We start from the raw sequence: 20147 nt of genomic DNA, 5'->3' as shown, positions 1-20147 counted from the left end.
TTTTTACATGAAAATCTGAATAAACTACATACTGTTATAGTACCATAATTGTGGCCATGATCATTGTACTTAAAAATAAATATCAACTCTGCCTAGTCTCCACATATATCTTTCTTTTCCTTCCTTTTGTAAAGACTTACCTTAACCTCAGCCATAACCTCTAAAAGCCCCAATCGTAACCGTAACCTTCACTAAAAACTGAGTCTCAACCTTAACCCAGAGGTAAATGCTTATTCTTGTGGGGACTCTAGTCTGTCCCCACACAGTGTATGAACAGATCCGTGTCCCCACATCATCATTAATACAAAACCACACACGCATCCCAGATTTTTTTTTCAGTCCCAGAAGACAGAGAGCACAATTTGACACCTCCCAGCGTCCCAGGAGACAGAGAGCAAAAGGCAGAGGGCAGGAGGCAGGGGGGAGAAATAGTCAGACGGGGAGAGCGGAGCGACAAACATAACAGACAGACAGACAGTCAGAGTCAGAGCTGCAGACAACTTCGCCTCCTCTCAGCATCACTATAATTATCGCCTCTGCCTCAGCTCTGGCACACTGTCATCATGTTAACACTCCGCATTGTACATTAATCACTGGGCCACAACGACTGCCACACAAGCACATCTCACACACACACACACACACACACACACACACACTTATAATTCCCCCCTCCCGCTGGTCTAAAATGGTAATGAGCTATAATGGGGTTGGGTTAATGAACAAGAGAGGAGCAAAGTTTTGGGGATGAAGGAGGCAGGGAGGGTGTGCGAGTACCATTGCATGGCTCATTTATCAGGATGTGTGCGTCTGTAAAATATCAGACCTCCGTGAGTCAGCGCTGTCACTCCTGAAACACCACAATAATTGCGCTTGGAAAGCGAGCCCAGTGAAGGTCAGAACTCATTTTTGCTGGGGACCTGAAGGTAAAACCAATTACAGCAGTGTTGATACATTAGTGGTTTGGTGTTTTCTTGCACGACTAAAGGTCAAAATCAATCAGAAAAATATTAAAACTATAGCTGGTTAGAAATCCATAACATTAGAATTGCCAGTCTAACTGAAGTGACATGTGTCTTAGTTGTTATTGTGTGAAAGCTTTTCATTTAGGCGTGTGTGCCACGAAACACAATGTCATGTCACAGTGTCACACTTATTATTCACTCCTCCAGAGCATCAGTCTGTGTTTGCTAACAGCACGGATGCAGCAGTTTTCTCGTCTTGAAGCAGTTCAGTTGCTACCTTGTTTGGATTTAAACACCACAGGACCTCAGTGGTGATCTTGGCACTTGTGGGCCCCAGGCAAAGAAGCCCATCATGCCTCCCACGCCCCAATACAAATGCATTCAATCAAAAAAAATGCATTGGTCTATTTTGCTTGATCAGATTTTACAATCATTAGTCGTAGTAGTACGGTAGCTAGAAGGGGCCCCACTTAGGAGGTTTTTGGGGCAGTAGCGGTGCACTGTGTAGCACCTTTATGGGAGGTTGAGGGGGTTTTCTAGTTGTCATTCCAAAATGTGGTTTCCTCTCCTGACAGTGCGTCCCTGTAGGCCCTGGATTTGTAGACTTTTCTAAGGCTGCTTTCAGACCTAGAGTTGTCTTGCTTTGGTTCGGCTCAGGGACTTACTTTGTCACAAAGTTGCATAACTGCCTAGAGCTGGTTCGTGCTTTCACGGCAGCATTTACAAGCAGACCAGATCAAATGCTATGCACGAGAAAGCTGCTCAGGATTGGTCAGAATTTCCATGTGGGAGAAATCCAGGAAGTAAACCAAACGTTGAAGAAGAGTACACTTGCAAGATAAATGTGACACTTTCTGATGTCACAATGGAGGGACAACTACGCAGGTTGATTTTAGCGCTGCTCATCGTGGACTATATTGCTGTCATTGTTCATTTTAGTCAAACCATACAGTTTGAAAACAAAACGCAGCTCCAACTAGAAAACAATGTTTTGATGCATTGGATGTGCTGAATGTGCATATTAAGGCAGTACAGGAGGAGGTGCACATTAATAATCCTCCAGGACTGTAACATGCTCATGTTTAACCCAAACAATGCGTCATGTGACTGCAGGTGGTTCAGATCGAGGTCGGAACACCTTCTCACCACACCAGAATTAATTTGTAACCATGACCACCTCTTCAAGAAGGTCTTGATCCGGTTGTTTTGGTGCACACCCGAGTTGTGTTCCCACCTGCCCAAACGAACTGCACTTAGAGGGCAAATGAACTTGAGTTCGATCGAACCGAACCAAACTGGGCATGTGTGAAAGCACCCTACAGCGTATAGAGTTTGGAGACTATATAGGTGGATGAATGAATCATGTGAAGGACTTTGTGGTTTCCGAAGAATTTCTGAACACCTCTGTCTTTCTTCTCTTCGTGCTTGCAGAGTGTCGTATGATGAAGTCAGTGACCTATGGAAAGATGTCTGGCTCTCTGAGCCGAGGCTCCCCAAGGACCGCCATCCAGTCACGGCGCAGCAAGTCTCCTGCATCTGGTAACGGTCTTTCCTCTTCTTGTCTCCTCTACCTCTTGAGGAACTCATTTGTTAATGGGGTTTGGCATGGTGTCATTGTCCTTTAAGCATCCTTGCTACTGTGTGTTTGTGCACAAGGAGTGTGTGCTGCGGTGTCTCAGACCTGACGGACAGTTTGGAGTCGTTTGTATCCTGGTACTTCCGCATGTGATTGCTTAGTATTTTCTAGCTCATTGCTTAATCAGCGTCGCAATAAATGAAAACAGTATGAGTAAACACTGCAATGATATCAGAGCTCTGCGGAGTGTCTAGCTGTTTACTGCGTGTGTGTGTGCATGTGTGAGCTGTGTCTGGTTGCATGCAGAATATGAATTCAAATGAGAATGATTTCACAAGGGAGTGGAGAAAAAGGCAAATAGGGATGAGAGAGGTAAAAAAGAGGGGGAGTGAAGATGAGAGGGAAAGAAGAGGGAAGGGGGTTGGTGACTCAATCCTGCAGCTACTCACAAGCCGTTCTTCACCTGACATACTAATGAATGTAATAAAATGGTGAGAGCTTGCACTGCTACCTGCTGCATTGTTTGCACCTGATAATGATGCTTTTATGAATGCCTCACAAAAAAAAGAAGAGCAGAAACACCCCTTTTGATGCAGCAAAGCACAAAATGGATTGAAATAAAAAGACAGGGCATTCATTCTAACAGTTCAGTGCAGCTTTCATGAATGCACCAGTGTGGCAAACATTCAGTCGGGCTCAGAGCTGGTGAGGACTTGGTGATTTTCCTGATTGCACAGCTTGAGCTTTGGCTGTGTGTAAAACGCCTAGTTATGCACAGCACACTTGACTTTTCATCCTTATTATTTTGGGATTTGAGTGCACAGAGACTTATTGGGTTGGGGATTAGTCAATGGGGTGATGCAACATGCAGAAACTCCCTGAGAGGATGTCGTTCCACCTGCTGTTGGAGCACACGAGCATGCACGGACGGACGCCATGCAGCATTTGCAGAGTGAAAACAGTTGTTTGTGTTTTGTGTCGAGCTGTGGAGGGAAAGGTGAGGCAGAGGAGAAAGCGAGGGGAGGAGAGAAACAGCTGGGTTGAACCAAGAAAGTTCTGGATGCTGATAGCTTAAAAACTTTGGGAAAAAGGTTATGTGAGTGAGTCACACACTATATGATCTCATTGTCTGGAATGAAGGTGTGTGTATGTGCGTGTGTGTGTGTGTGAGACACAGAGAGAGAGAGAGAGAGAGAGAGAGAAAACAAGAGACTGAGACAGAGGGAGAAAAAAAAGACTGACTCGTCTTGGTTGCCATGGAAACATAGCACAGTAGGAGCATGTAGCTACAGACACAATAGTCTGTGACAGCCATATAAGGCAGTGACTTCCTGTAAAATGGCCTGCAGTGGAGAATGGAGCTGACTGACGCTCGGTCCTCGCTGGATCCCTGAGTCAGACCGTCCTGGCGTTTTCACTTCTGAGAAATGTTCCCCTTCTGGCACTGCTTCCGCCACTTTAACATCATCTGATGTTCCCAGATTGCTGTTGACTGTTGTGTGCCGCACTGTATTCATTCCCTTAAACATCATCACTCTGGTCGGCGAGGAGGTCAGAGAGGAGCGACGGGAGGAAATGACAGATAATTGATGATCTGCTGTTTGACCCTGACTGACTGTTGTTTTTTTACTCTGTTGTTAACAATAGAGTAGGGTTTTGTCCGCTTTAGAAACACACCATGCCCTCTTCCCTTGGGGACAATTTGCCCTAGAATTATGCCAATAGTCAACAACAGCTGATACCGCGTGCAGCACCACATGGCCTATTATAAAGGTGCCCATTCTGTTCTTCCCTGTGTTCAAGAACAGGCCTCAGTCTCTGCACGGAAACGACAGAAATCTCACACAAGAATGATGTGAGAAAGAAATTACACACTTCTGTTGATGCAGATGAGTTTACCATTTACTAATTTCGTAGATTCACTGTGTTACACCTGTATTATGATTTGATGTAAGACAGAGTGTGCTTTACATTTACACATGTGATTTATTTGCTATTTATCATCACATAAAAGTTTAATAACCAAGACTTATTATTTGAGAAACAGTTGATTCCTGCCAGAACCAGTGTTTTCTGAACTGCATCAAATAATAATACTGTTGAAATAATTAGTCAGTTCATCAATTAGTTGACTTACAGAAAATTAATCAACATTTTGATAATTAATTAATAATTCATCATCAAAAGTACTTTTTGGTAAACTGTATATGTTTTGATTTTGGACTGGACCAAACGAGCAATTTGAATATGTCAAATTTGTGCTCTGGGAAACTCTGCTGAGCTTTTTCCCAATTAGTTAAACATTTATAGATTAACATTTATTCAGTTAATGTGAGGAGGGGAAAAATTAAATAAGTATTTCACTGCTGAAAAGATGGTCTTTTGATAAAACTGGGCTGTGTGTGCAGTGGAGAGACGCATATACTACCAGAGAGAACTGAGAAAAGGGGCTGTGATAGCACCTGTGTCAAGAGGTAGAAAACCTACAATTACCAGAATGCACTGTGCCACATTGGACCACTAAAGGCTTGAACTGTGGGGTGATGTAATGCGAGCTTGGCTGAATCCAAATGTCCGGACTTCACCGCACATGCAGACTCACAGACTTTGTGGGCATGTTCCCAAGAAGGTTGGGAGCGCTGAGGGCTGCCCAAATTGAAGATGAAGATGCTGAGAGATGAGCAGGGAGATCTGGGCTCTGGTAAGATGGAGGGAAGTTTATCATAGTTGATTAATACATACTGCACCACATTGTTACGATGCAAAGCTGGTTGAAAATTGGCAAAGTATCTCTTTTATAGATTAATCAGGATAAAATGATGGTTTGTTGCAGCTCTACATCCAACAAAATGCTCAAAATACCAAAAAACAAATAATCACAACAACACCAGGAGACTCCATCTCACGTCAACAACACAAGTGGATCAAAAAAGGCTGCTGTTCCTGAGTTTCCAGCCTCATGTGGAAACTGTGTGTGACTTGCAGATTGTTATCAAACATTCTTGCTATTTTTGTTGTCAGGATATGAGAGATTTCTGTCACCTGACATTGTCTAGTGGACCTTTGGCTTTACAGCACGCTGACAACAAGTTAATATTCGGCAGTATAAAAAGATATTCACCCTAATTGATGACACTCCAGTCTAATCTCCAGCTAAAACAGTGTGTCTGCTTTGTTACATCACTGTATTCATTGTATTAAATGTAATAATAATGTGGGCCTTTAAGCCCATTACCTCTGAAAGATGATTCATTATTCAAAATGTTATCACTGCTTCCGTCAGTTATTTAATTGCAGCTACACTCAAAACCTTTTTATCTGAGATCTTGGCAATGAAATTAAAAGTACGGACACCAGACAAGAGAGCTCCGTTCATTTATTGATATTTAGAAACCAGCAGCTCGTAGGATTTTATTATTTCTCATCCACACCACGCGGAGAGAGAGCACATTAAAGAGCACAATTCATTTAAAACCTTTTGCTGCGGGTCTTCAGGTGTTTGAAAAAGCAGCCTTGAAGTCCCATATTCATTTTCAGCCAACGCAGGCATTAATAACATTCTTTATCACGTCTAATAATCTGGACCGAAGGAGACGCACAGAGAAGATGTGAAGCGTGAATTTCTGTGTGAGATAGTGAACGAGACAGAGGGAGACGGAGAGGGTGAGGCAGCGTGTAACACAACACGTGTGCTTTCAAACACCACCTGGTGTCCTTCTGCGTGTCTGGCTGCTCTTCGCTGTGTGTGTTTGAAGCTTAGACCTCGACACCACTGAGGAGCAGAAGTGCGTGTGAGGGACTGACAAACAGACTGGAGAGACAGCCAGAGAGACAGTCAGAGGACAAACAAAGGGTCTCATACTCTAAATGTAAGATTATAACGTATACAATAAAGGGATTTGTCCCCTTGCAAGTTTTCATGCTTTATGGCTTTGTAATATTGAACACTGATTTGTTTGGTGGTGATACGAGCTGTGGATGTGTCTGTTTCAGTTCACAGTTACAGTGTCAGCATCATAATTCATCAATAGGTTTTGACATGGTAATTTAATTACAAGTTGAAAGACAACCGTGTCTTCAGGATACAAATGATTAATTAGCTTTTAGTGAATTGCACATTTCCTCACTCATCTGAACTCTTCATCATTTTTCAAAAGTGCTGTGAAATTTGGGTTGTAAACATTTAAAAGTTGAATTTATCTTTGAGGATCCAAAAGAAGAAATTCTATCAAATGTGGAATAAACAGATCTGATTTATAATTAAAACAGAATTTGTATGACTCCACTGACGTTTCATCTTCCTTTTCCCTTCTTGATGGGAGTAGCAGAAATGTAAGAGTTCTAGTGTATATAGTTTGTGTGTGATGGACATATTTAAGATAGGTATACACAAAAATTGCAGTTGGATTGAGTTGGAAGTACACATAGGTCTGTGGGTTGTATACATGTGGATATTAGCCTGGAAATCCAGACCCAAATCTAGAAAGATTTAGGGTCTGGCTATGAGTAATGCAAATGGCTCGAGGGACGGCACCAAGCATGCATTTGAAAATATCACTGCACGCAATTGGATAACACTACGACCAATCAGAACAATACACGGAGTGACGTATCCAGAGCACTACCAGCAGAGCTAACTGGTAGTTTAGACTCTTGCTGTATCCGGTCGGCAAAACAGCAAAAACATCCTTCTTGCAAAGGAAAGATTGGAGCACCGTCTTCTGTTCCTCTTTTAGAGAAAAAGCCAAGTCTAACTCGTTCATTGTAGCGGCCAAAGCCGTTTCAAACACCTGGTGTTCATCTGTAGCCATCTTGCAATGTTTACTGACTGATTCCGGACTTTATCGTCGCAGCGCTGTCATCATCTGTTTTGCTCGCTTCTGGCCCGCCTATATCAAATACTCCGATTATACATGGGTACTCCTGGAAGTGAAGATGGAGGACTGAAAGCGTCAGGTGGCCCCCGGCTGATATGGCTCTTCTTTTTTTCCCCATGCATGTATATAGAAACTGGAAAAGAGTTTTGTGTAAAAAAATATCTAAAGGACTTTGTTCACTCTCTAATAATGCCTTTTTCAGATAAATTTAAAATGGAAACAAAAGAAATTGGGGTTGTTTTTAGGGCTGGGTAATATATCTTTTATAGAGATACTGTGATATGAGACTTGATCATCTTAGATTTTGGATACTGTAATACTGTAAGTGTTGCCTTTTATGCTGTATTACAGTAAAGTGATGTCATTTTAGATGATTTGGAAGAAGAAAAAGAACATATACTTTATTAATTCCCAAGAGCAAAGTCTTAGGGCTGCTGTCAAACTGCGCCTACTTTGGGCTGCAAAAAAATGTATCTTGGATGCGTTGATATAATAGACAACCAAGAAAGGACGGCAGAGGAGATACCCGCACACCAATGCAACTGGGCTGGACAGCCACAAAGACGGTTCACAGGCTGAGATCAATGCAAAAAAAACGTTTCAGTCCTTGACTATTATCAGTGCTCGACTGATGATAGTCAAGGACTGAAATGTTTGCTGCTGTTTTAATTAACTTTTTATTACTTTTTGCACTTTGAGCACCCATTTCTGTGCATCATGTTCTAAATAAATCAACTTTTTTTTTTGCATTGATCTCAGCCTGTGAACCTTTATTGTGGCCGTCTAGCCCAGTTGCATTGGTGTGCGGGTATCTCCTCTGCTGTCCTATTAATTCCTGAACAAAAATTCAATTTTTTTCACTCTGTTGTCTTATACACACAGGCCCGAAAGACACACACATGCACAAACAGAACCTATATGTACATGCATTACATGGAGAGATGTGAGAGTGAGGGGGCTGCATTGTTTGAGGTTCAGTGTCTTGCTCAAGGGCACCTCAGCAGTCCCCAAGAAGCAAGGTAGCACCTCTCCAGCTACCAGTCCACACTCCATACTTGGTCAGTACGGGCACTTGAACCGGCAACCCTTCGTTTCCCGGGTCCATGTCATTGGTCTGACAGCCCATTGGTCCGACATCCCATTAGTCCGACAGTCCGCGGTGCTGAACGGCTCCCGGCGGGCATATTTCTACCTTGATGGTGCGCCGCGACCGGCTCTGGGTCAGCTGGGAAAGGCTTGAGGCGGAGCAGGCTCACGGCTTATGAGTTTGTCACTTTCTTTTTCATTTTAACCCACACCATGATCTTTTCCTGACCCTAACCAAGTGGTTTTTGTGCCTAAACCTAACCAGACCTTAACCACAGGGCATCATGATGATTTCGGAACGGACTTCGGAACAATGGGTTTAATATGGTCGGAAAAATGGGCTATCAGACCAGTGGGCAGTTCCCCCTTCCCCAAGCCAAGTCCCTGTGGACTGAGCTACTGCCGCCCCAAACTGAAGTTACCAGACTATTGTAGCTGTTCTATGATTTGCCTTTACCCACTTAGTCACATTGCTGATGATTATCAAATATCTCATTGTGTAAATATGTTGTGAAAGCACCCGTAGTCAACCCCACAATGTCATCGCAATGTCAGTATCAAGGTATTTGGTCAAAAATATTAACACAGTGATGTCAAACATATTGATTTACTAATACACACCGATTCTGAATATTTGACACAATTCCAATACAGGTTTTCTGCAATATTGCCACACCAGTACCAGCAGTGGTGTAGTGGAGGGGATACACAGGTATACAGGGCATACTCACCTCCTTTCCTGGTCATTTACCCACCTATCAGCCAAAAAGCCACTAGAATATAAAAGAGAGTTACCCACTTTCTGGGTACCCATCTACCTACTGGTCCACCCACCTTATCAACTACCACCATGGCACCGAGTACCAGCTACAATTATTCTGCTGTTCTCTGCTAATAACAGAGGAAAGACAGGTTGTCTTCATCATATTATGGCCTTGTTATGTTTGATTTTTTAAAATTGTATGCTTTCAATGTCAGTTTTCCCCGTGATATCGAAAACGGTATCAAATACTGATAATTTCCAAGGTATTGCATCGAAGCTTGAGATTGTAGTATTGTGAACATATAAGTTAGAACTAGTATAACTATGCATTTGTAATGCTTCAAAAAAGTTGAAATTGTTATATATCTAACCTTAAAACTCAAAAAACTCTCATAACTCATGTCTTGAAACAAACCATCATAGTCATTTGATGTGTTGTTAGTTCTCAGACCGTTTGCTGCATCACAGTGACAAAGGTGTAAAACCTTATTATATTTCTAAAACTGAAATGAAAAGGAAACAATATTACTGCAAACTGTGGATGAAATTCAAAAGAAGTCAGATGATGAAACGAAAAGGACCGTGAAACTTTTTAGTCTGTGTTTTACCTTCAGTATTGTTTTATTAGAGGAGACGAACACTTTGTCTTGTCTCGTCTGTTTTCAGAACATCAGCCTTCTGAGAAATATTCTGAATCAATTTAGAGACGCAGTATTAACAAACAACTTATGAGGCTGCTTCCCGGCACAGGTGCAGTTGAACTCTCCTGCCTTGCTCTTATTGAAAACATCAAGTATGTGCTGTTGGTATGTTTGGTTGGTGAATCATGCTGTAGGTCTCAGTCTAATATAGTCGATGAATCATAGGTCTTTATCTAATGCTGTACACAGATATGAAATAATAATTCGCTTATAAACGCGAAGTGAAGAGAATGAAAACGTGACACTTAAATGCATCATTTTATTAGGAGTTTCAGCTCATTAAATCTGAGGAGACAAATTACATCGTCCCTTTTTCTGACTGACCTTCGATGATTAAACACTGGAGAGAAATTGCAGCTATTAAGTACAATTCAGTCACATTGCAGTTTCAAGGTAACAAATCTCTTTGGTATCACACTCATATTGTGAAGAGTCTAAGTGACGTTATGTTCTCTCAGGTGTGTGTGTGTGTGGGTGTAGGTTTTTGCGTGCCAGCCTGACATTGTCATCACTTGAGCTTCATTCTGTGATGATCTCACAACCCCAGCTGAGGGCCTATACAGACCTAAAATAATGTGAGAAAACAATTTGCACTCGTACATACTTTCTCTGTCTCGCCATCTGCCTCCCTGCTCTTCTCTGATGCCTCATGTCAGCTAAAATTAACAGAGGAGTGCAGATGGTGTCAGCAAGCGTCACTCCTGCTACTTAGGGGTCTCACCTTTCTCTTTCTGTCATGAGCAACTCCGCATGACGGGAGAGACTTGATGGTGAAGTGCGCGGGGCGGCCGACCCACACATAAATCCAGTCTCCAGAGGATCAGCTGCTGCTGGCTGTGACACTCTGAACTGCGAGTGTGTGATGTCTGCAGCCTTCACAAATGTACTTTCTGAAAAACAGATCAGCACGGGGAGCGTAACAAATAACAGAGACCAAACCAAATAACAGAGGCTGCAAGAAAAACAAATTATGGTATTGATATTTGCACTAAAGGCAAGATAATGACATGCCTCCAGGCAGCTTTGTGTTTATGAAACAGCATTGTGTTTGAAAAAAATCCACTCTTATGTACTTTCAGCCATCAGAAATGTGTGATGTTTGACTGTGTTGTGCCTATTATATAGGACCAATTGTCCCCAAATATGTGTTACGAGGCATAGTTCTGTTAAACTCATTGATTTTGTGTGCTGAATTTCCCAGAATACCTCTTGACAGCCCTCACAGACCATGAATGACCTTCCAGGTATTATCACAACCCATTTGCCAGAATAAAGACATATTAAATTTGTACATTTAACATGTAGTGGATATGCTGAAACTTTCCAATTTTATTTTCATGTTGTGACAAAGCTGTGGTGATGTGTGGTTATGTTAGAGCACACAAACTATTTGGTTAAACATCATGTTGTGGCTGAAAATATTCAGTTTGGTTGCTACAAACACAGCTGGAAATGTCACTGGTCTCGAGCAGTGGTCTGCTGTTTCGCAGCTGTCTCGCCTACGTGTCACACCATCCACCATCCCCTCCTCCTGCTGAGGAGAAACTCAGCTCATATACATGTACTGACTATGTAACTGTAGAGATGCTGATATAAAATGAAACATACAAATGAAACATCCATGGTTTGCAGAAACATACAATGACAACGTTTCATCCTGGTGACTGGGCTGATTATCGTATGTTTATAATCAGAGCCACGTCTTCGTCATCTTACATGTTCCATTTTTATTATACAGGATGTGTGTGATAAGGTGTAGCTCTTAAAATAAAGATGTGATGATATACATGTGAAACAGAGCACATACGATAAGCAGTGTACAAGGAAGAACGTGATTGGCTGGTCATTTAAGGAATTCCTTACCCTCAAAATGATTACTTGTATATCAAATAATCATATGGATTTGTGAAGATATGTTTGTCCTGCATGCCTTCACAGTGAACAATTAATCTAAAGAGTGAGAAATTTCTTGATAGACTGGAGTAAATCAAGCAAACAAACTCTTACACAACTTTTGCAGTAGTCTCATTCATCCACTGTTGGTTCCATTCCCCCCACTACCATACTATACAGTATGCCAGAAAAAGATTCAGTATGTCCCACTCCCAATACATAGTTTGTCAAATGCAGTATGCCAAAGATACCAGGATGTTGTACTACGTCCGATTTTTCAGTATGCTAGCCAGCATGCTTTTCTGACTATTGTCAGAGTCAAAAAGTAATAATAGGAATACTGACTGTTTAAGTGAACAAATAATCATAAATATCACAAATAACAATAGAACATAACTGAAAATAACAGCGACAGAACTGCAGATGTAATTTCACTGACGCAAATATAATGTTAGAATAACTTTAAAGTTAAACTTCATACATTGCAAAGTAACAACAGCAGCTCTCAGGGTTGACCTCTGTCCCTGGCGAACTCAATAAGTGGAGTTTGTTTTATCTCCAAGGTAACAATTATAAAAGCAAGAGTCAAAGTTCAGGGTGTCATGTTATGAGAAAGTAGTACATCCCAATTGTGTGCCTACTGCATGCAACAGTACATACTTTTTAAGGGCAGCTGCAGTACATACCAAAGCTAAAAAGAAGGTTTAAGAACTTCTGTTTGGCCACTAGTAGCCTAATTTACCTGCATTTATACTCGATCATTCCACAGTCACTGTGAGGCTACATTTTTTTAAAAATGACATCACAATATATAGCTATCCAGCACATCGCACAGCTGGAGACAGGCAGACACATGAGGTCCTTTTCCATATTCATTACCAGCGCAGCTTTCATGTGCAGTTTCGGGCAGCCATAGTGTTTAACACAGCAGGTGGGGAAGAAGCTGAAAACACACCATTGTTTGTGGCTGCACTGCATTCTGGTCAAATTGTATCATAAATGGATGTCTCTGTGTACGTTAGTGTTGACTGTCGATGCAAGAAGCTTCTAGAAAAAACAAAACATCTAACCAACCGCCAACCCTATCATTAAATGGCCGACTGGCTCTATCTGTCCACATTCAACCTTCAAGCTGCTTTGCAAATACCTCAACTAGCACTGATATCACATGATATCAGATCACTGCACGATTACCATCACCAAAAGATAGATAGATAGATAGATAGATAGATAGATAGATAGATAGATGCGTAGATAGATAGATAGATAGATAGATAGATAGATAGATAGATAGATAGATAGATTTAGCTTGTTCATTGTGCGCCTTGTCTCTTTTTCACTCCAGATATGAGTGCAGTGCAGAAGGGAGTGTGTAACTGTAACTGTACAAAAAGAGCAGCTACACCAAATGGATAGTGGAGAAACAGCCGGAAGGCGTCGGGTGAAGGAGACAAAGCGAGAACAGAGAGAAACAGAGATGATTTAAAAAGCCATGGGTTATTTTTTCCCAATAATCTGATATATTTATCAACATGATATCAACATATCATTTTTAAATCGTCAGTGCTGGTATATTGCAACACCCTTAAGATTTATTTTTTTTTTTTTGAAACCAATAAAGGGATAAAATCCACAGGACAAAGGCAGTATAAAGACATAAAGACAGCATTGACTACAGCAGTTAGATAGAACAGGAGCCATGCAAAGCAACAAGCAGCAGGAGAGTGTCAGTACAATGCATTAACACAACAACAACAACAAACAGCATGTTGCCACAGACAGACATGCCAGCAACATGAAGCACCAACACACAGATTAGCGTTACATTCAGACATGCAGGGTAGAAATAGAAAGCACACATAGATGAAAAACAATAGTCATTATGCATGGTCAAATACACTACTAGCAACTTCACATCTTCTATCTTGGCCGCATAAATGCAGGAATAAGAAAAGACTTGAATACAGAGCATGCTGCCTCTATAGCTGTTGCTCTGGGTGAACATTTTAGTTCAAAAATAGCAGCATTTATTTCTTGAGGATGTTTGGACAAGGAACAATAGAGCCTTCAGAATCCATGTAGGACAGACTGCCTCCCCTTCTGACCATCCCAGTCTCACTGAATGACTCTATATGTTTACTGTCTCCGTAAAGCTCTCACTCCCAGTTTATCTCCCAGTTCAACATGCAGTTCTCCTCTCATGGGTGTAAATAAACCATCAAATATAAAAATCATGTTTTTTTCTGCCTCTACTCTTCCGTCTCTCTCTCTCTCCCTCTCTCTCTCCCTCTCTGTCTCTCCGGTGCGCGTCAGAGTTGCGCAAGCATCCTCTCCGCCTCCCGGTGTAGTACAGCTCTGCTCCGTCTCTCCCATTCACCACTTTACTATCACACTCGGACGGAGCGCGTGCAGAGGTGCTTTTCTTTTTTTGTCTTAACCCCGCGTTGGATTATCACTGTGTTTTTCCATCATGCTGGAAGTGGAAGGTAGGAACCATAAAAGCAACAATTTTATTCGGCTTTTTACGTAACCGGCGTTTGTCTGTCATCCTCCCTCCTGCTCCCCGGCAGCGCAAACTTTACGCTCCTGCTCGGGTCATATGTGATAAATGCAGGGTGTTTTCTCCACGGATGTGACTTTGATTACAATTGACTCTGTAGTGTGAGATATAATGAGAGATGTCTTTGAATATTAACGCTAACCGACTGTTGTGTAACCGGGAGGAGTGTCTGTCCGTACGTGACGCTGATGCTGAATTTCATCAATGAAGATGTCCAGGAACTGCTTCAACAATAGCAGAGTCTTCTCATTTTTTCCCCCTGTTTGGAAAATAAGAATATTAATGTAGAGGCAGCCGGTGCTATTTTAGTCAGCTGTGGGCTTCATCTCCTTTGTCTTGAATAATTCAGAAAGTTCTTTGATCTCGGCAGGGGAATAAACATTATACAGTGAAGGTTGGACCACTTTGCTCCCACAGGTTTCACTTCTCTGCTGCATCAAGGAGAATAGTCTCTGAGAATGTATCTAGGTGGAGACTGGAGATGTTGTTTACATGCAGCAAAGGGCTCTAAAATGTCAGTAACATAAAAAAAAAAAATAGGCTGAAAAATGCCAGAAAATAATGAATGTGATGATATTTCTCATTAAATCTACTTTGGATGTTTTAAATTCAGATTTTTTCTTGTAAATCCTGAGGAAAAGTTGCATTTTTGGTCATACCCCAATTACTTTTAATACCTCCCCCCACTCTAGAAGCCATAATTTATTAAACAAGTTGAAGTTCAACCATCCACACCATTAAAGCTGATTTCCAGAGCTTCTGATTGGCCTCCTGGATGCACCAGCAGCTTCTCAACCTCCCCAAAAAATGACATACACCTCCAGTCAGTCTCACTCTGTCAAGCCATTTTTTGTCTTCTCCAATTACTGCAGTTTCTCAGACCTGTATGTCAGTCAAGGCAACCTTGAGTTGACTTGAGGTGAAGCAATGTCTTGTTGCCATGAGACAATAACCCGTGATTTCAGTCAGACAAATAAACAGGCTTGTGTTTTTTAGTGTGCAGGTTAATGATGCTGTTAGGCTTTTTTGGAATCCGGCTTTCGCTTGACCACACACAGGATTCGGGTGTAGCGTTGATTAATGTAATGTTCTTGTCTAATGAGGTGATGCCGTTGGGTTTTTTTGTGCTGCAGCTGGAAAAGTAGACCGAGCTGAGGTCACAAGTGCACCGAACAGAGGATCTGGTTGAAAATGAGGACAGCTTGGTGTTGTGTGTTGACTTCCAGCTATGCACCCGAAGCCTGGAACATGCTGTAATTATTCGGTGCACATATGTTTAAAGGTGCAGGTTTGACTGGGAGATTTGAACAACGAGATTTTGGCTGAAGCAAAAAAAAAAAAAAAAAAAGAGCAGTGTGGACTTCAGTGCTCTTTGGCTTTCTCTCTTACTCCCCCTCTTGTCCTCCTACTCCTCCGCCTCATTCATGTGAATGGATAGATGCTGAGGGCGGAAGTGTGGGCTGCTGCTAGACACTCTGAAATAAAACTGCTCCAGAAAACATTCACATTTAAAGGATCATCTGTTTCAATATTTCTCACCCATCTCATGCGCCCCCTGCTCCATTTTCTCTCTCGTTTTTCTCCCTCCAGTGAACGGGACGCCGGCCAGTCAGCTGTCCACTCCTCATTCGGGAAAATCTCCCAGCCCCTCCCCGACCAGCCCGGGCAGCCTCAACCGACGCCGGGTAAGACAAGAGTACACACTCACGCGCACACTGATAGTCACCCATAACATTTAGTGGCTCTAAAACTATAACACACTCCCTCTATGTTCTCAGGAAAAGGACAAAACGGTGACTGAGCATAGGCCGACCACATCTTAGAGTCGCTAGAAATAAGAAGAAACCACAACATCCCAACATCTTTAGTGTCTCAGAACGGGGTGGGGCATTGACCTTTGACCTCACGCAGTGCTGCTCTGGGATTCCAAGAAATGCAGTCTCATGTTAGAATCCTAATGTTACAACTATTATCCAGTGTTAATAGATTTTCAAGGGCAATTCCTCAATTCACTGATTATCTGTGCACGTTCCCACCTATGCTGACCCATAGCTCCTCGTGGAGAACTCTATCTGCCTTTGGTAGCTGACCACTGAACGATGCTATCACTGACTTTTAGAGATCTGTCAGTCAGTAATTTGTGCAATATCTGATGGAAAAATGAGACTGACGGTTGGTTTGCATCCTCTGTTAGCCACCGAGCAGCGAAAGCAAACAAAAATAAGACCCAATCAGTACCAACAGCTGATTTAGGATTACTTTTTTATCATGTCATGTCATTTTGTACATGTCCTTTTGTGAAAAGAATTTAGAAACATTTTATACTAGTAAATCAGATTATTTCAGTCATCTTTTTATCATGTATTTGTCGCTGACTTGGGTTTTTAAAAAATCCCTGTTGAGACATTGAAGAATCAGAACGTGTTTTCTGTAGCTAACAGGTCTGAGATGCAAACACACTGTAACTCAATAGGAAATACTACTGTGCAGAGAGAGAGCATGCAACTCAATCAGGGAAAAAAAACCCTTGAATTCCACATAAGAGAGTTCATATGCAGGGTGTCTTGTGTGTGTGTGTGTGTGTGTGTGTTCAAGATCAAAGTATTTGTTAATCCAGTTCTTGACAGTGACGATGGCGAGCTTTTAATATCAGCCCCAAATCCTAATCAGACTCTGTTTTCTCGCAGCAGCTCTTTAATTTGCAGGAACTCTTAAGCCTGCTGCTGATTTAGTTTCTTCTCCCGCGTAAACAAACACTTGCACGCTCAGTTCACCTCACCCTCTTGGATTTAAATACACACACACAGCTGTATATGTGAACTTGTCGTGTGTTTAAATGGCTCCCGCCTGCTCGTGTTTTCCTCAAGGATACTGTGCATGTGTGTGCCACTCTTCCACCTGACAGCAGGGGTGTGGCCGTGATTTATTCTGCAATTATTTAGCTATTTATTGGTGCCGCCACAGTGCTTTTTTTTAGGGAAGAAAAGGCAAGAATGTGGTTGGAGTCAATATGTTTGAATAGGACACAATGTGAACAATATCTGTACATAAATGAGTGTGTATGAGCTGAAATCAGCACAGCATAAAGAATTCATCTCTTGGGCTCAGTGGCAGTCAGTCTCGTGCTGCATTCGATGTGCCAGGGAGAATTAATGGGTGGTGGAGAGTCTGGCCCTTAGGCTTCTGAATCCATCAGCGATGAGGTTATGATGATGTCATATGAAGGTCAGCCAGGAACAGATCAGGAACACGTCAGATTTGGGTTGTAGCTGCTGAGAACAGAACAAGGTGCACTGGAACTTCCACAGTCGTCTGTGTAATGGAAGTGGGTCACCATAGATTTCAGCGTTGAAAGGGGGGAAGAGGTTGGCAAGCGCACATTTATGAACTCTTTCTCTCTGTCTGCTTCACTCTGAATGGATACAATCAGGGCGGTTAATATAGAAAATTACAGCGCCCATTTTCTGCTGCTCTGTTCCTTCCTGCCAGATAATGTCCACTATTTCAGAAAGGGATCTGAAAAGTCGGGGTTACAGAGGTGAAGGAGGGCTAACTGGATGTAATAAGAAAATGTTAAAAAAAAATATTGCCCCCATCCTCTCCACATTCAACCGCACTGTCCGCCTCTTTGGTTCCGTCCACTTTTCTCATCACACATTAGCCTTCACAAATTAGCTTTGTAGTGCAATCCTGACCTCTGTGATACTGGCGTTAAATTCTCGTTTACGGAGTCTCATGAGCGTGTATTTCTCAACGAGAGATTATTCGGGTCTTTGTACTGGCTGACACTCTGTGCTAAGCCTGCAATGGCTTGGCTGGGAGGAAGGGAGGAAGCCTCGCAGTCCATTATCTCTCCTCTCCACTCTGCAGCTTCACACTCTTCAGCCATATGATGGTGTAATTCCCTCCTCCACTTCTTACTTTTTCTATCCGCCCTGTTAGCAATCCTCCCTCTGTCCCTTCCCTTCCCTGACAGTTTCTAATTTCACTCCATCTCTCACCCATCCCTCCCACCCAGCCCGCCCCCCCCCCCCCCCCACCCCCCCCACCCCCCACCCCCTTCTCGCTTCCCCATATGAAAGGGTATTAACTTCACAGGGAGAAATTATATTCCATCATTTCCCTTGTAGATTAATTCTAAGCTTCTTTGAGAAGTAGGCGCCAAGTTTCTGACACTATATTTGCACATTCCCGCTCCCTCTCTGTCACCTCTGTGTAAACATGCATGAATAATCACAAAGTAGAGTACACACACTCACAAATCCTTTTATTGTTATGCTCACAATAGCAAACAAGTAACTTCCTCACCCTACCTCAGTCTAACCAAACCACAACTCAGAAATGACCCTTTTCCTTCAAATGAAACATAAATTTTACTATCAGTGTTCTTAAAAGAGCATCAAGGGCTTAAAAATAACTAAATTCTTTTTGAATTTTCAGCTTATAAAGCATTGAAAGCCACAATAAATCCATTTCCCGAGCAGCCACACAGGCTCAGTGACCTGCTACGAGTGTATAGCAGTTAAAATAGTTCACCTCGCTGGACCCTGCATTTAAACACTTAGAGGCACTTTGCTGCCTGATGTAGGTTGCTTGCACAGCTCAGACCGCCCTAACCTATTTCCCCGAGCGGAATACACAGACATAGCATGGCGCTGTGGCTTTTCCCTTTCCCTTTCACACATGCGTAGCCGCGAGCACACAGACGTGCACACATCTTCATGGCAGTTGCCCGCAGAATCACTTACGCGTTCATGTATGCTCCATAAAAACGCCACTTTCGAACATGACATTGCCATTTGTGCACAGTCAGTAGACGACAGCTAGATTCACACTTGCACGTTCTATGTTTTATATATTTGGAGCATGCTAGTATGACCCATTTTAATGATTTGGCAACAGAAGCATGAAAGACTGGTCTACATTCATGAGGGCATCCATCCCCCTCCTCTACTCTGTGCTTGTTATAGCCCTTTCAGTGCACTCTAGCTTTCCATAATTCTATTGCTTTAAAGTAACACTTCACCCCCGAAATGATCATTTGTATATCAGTTCCTCATCCCGTTATGGGTTGAATTCATAAAGAAAACTTTGTCTGTCTCGCCTGCCTCCACAATGAACAAACAGTCTAAAAACACTAACAAATTCTTGATCAATTGAAGTAATGGGGCCACATTAAACAGCAGCAAAAGTTTATCAAAACATCTGTTTACAAACTCTCAAACAACTTGTGTAATATAATGCACGTCTTATTTGTCCAGTTGTATGTGCAGTGTTGTGTTCACAACACAAGACTGCGAATTGCTGTGAAATCAATGTAAAGACGTGATGAGATGTGAATTCCTGCCGGGCGGCGCGATAGATGCGATGCAAATGACGTGAAATACACAAATTAAATGGTGCGAATGAAGCAAGTAGCGTGATTTTGCATCACAGGCTTATTTGTGAGAGTTGAAAAATCTGAAATTCAGCGACCAAGTCAACACAAAATATTCTAGTGTTCAAAATCGCGAAAGTAACACAGTGCAAAAATTCGAGTCCAGTCTCACTCCGAAGTCTTTGAAATTCAGCGCTTGGGCAGTGACTTGCGGCATCAGAAACCATCGAAAAAAGGTGTCCTTTAATGCCGGCATGATACGTGGCCGGTTGCTGATATAGTTTAACAGCGCCCGGTGGTGTCGGGGGGGAAACACGGTGGGGCAAGAACGAAATTAAGGTGGTGAAAG

General features: G+C 42.3%; 1 protein-coding gene across 4 annotated transcripts in view; it reads left to right on the top strand.

Annotated features, from left to right (window-relative positions):
* Positions 1-20147, top strand: part of dclk1a (doublecortin-like kinase 1a) — a 68287-nt gene that overhangs the window by 31534 nt on the left and 16606 nt on the right. For 2 of the 4 annotated variants that reach the window (XM_049591218.1, XM_049591215.1), the window contains exons 5-6: positions 2397-2504; positions 16012-16106. In XM_049591218.1, the coding sequence (XP_049447175.1) occupies positions 2397-2504; positions 16012-16106 (203 nt within the window). Of the gene's footprint in view, positions 1-2396; positions 2505-14172; positions 14348-16011; positions 16107-16199; positions 18434-20147 lie in introns of those variants that run through there. The other 2 variants (XM_049591217.1, XM_049591216.1) reach the window with 2 other exon arrangements.

This window comes from Epinephelus fuscoguttatus, linkage group LG12 (assembly GCF_011397635.1).
Source record: "Epinephelus fuscoguttatus linkage group LG12, E.fuscoguttatus.final_Chr_v1".
Lineage (NCBI taxonomy): Eukaryota > Metazoa > Chordata > Actinopteri > Perciformes > Serranidae > Epinephelus > Epinephelus fuscoguttatus.
Note: the sequence above shows the minus strand (reverse complement) of the source record. Positions and strands in the feature narration are given on the sequence as shown.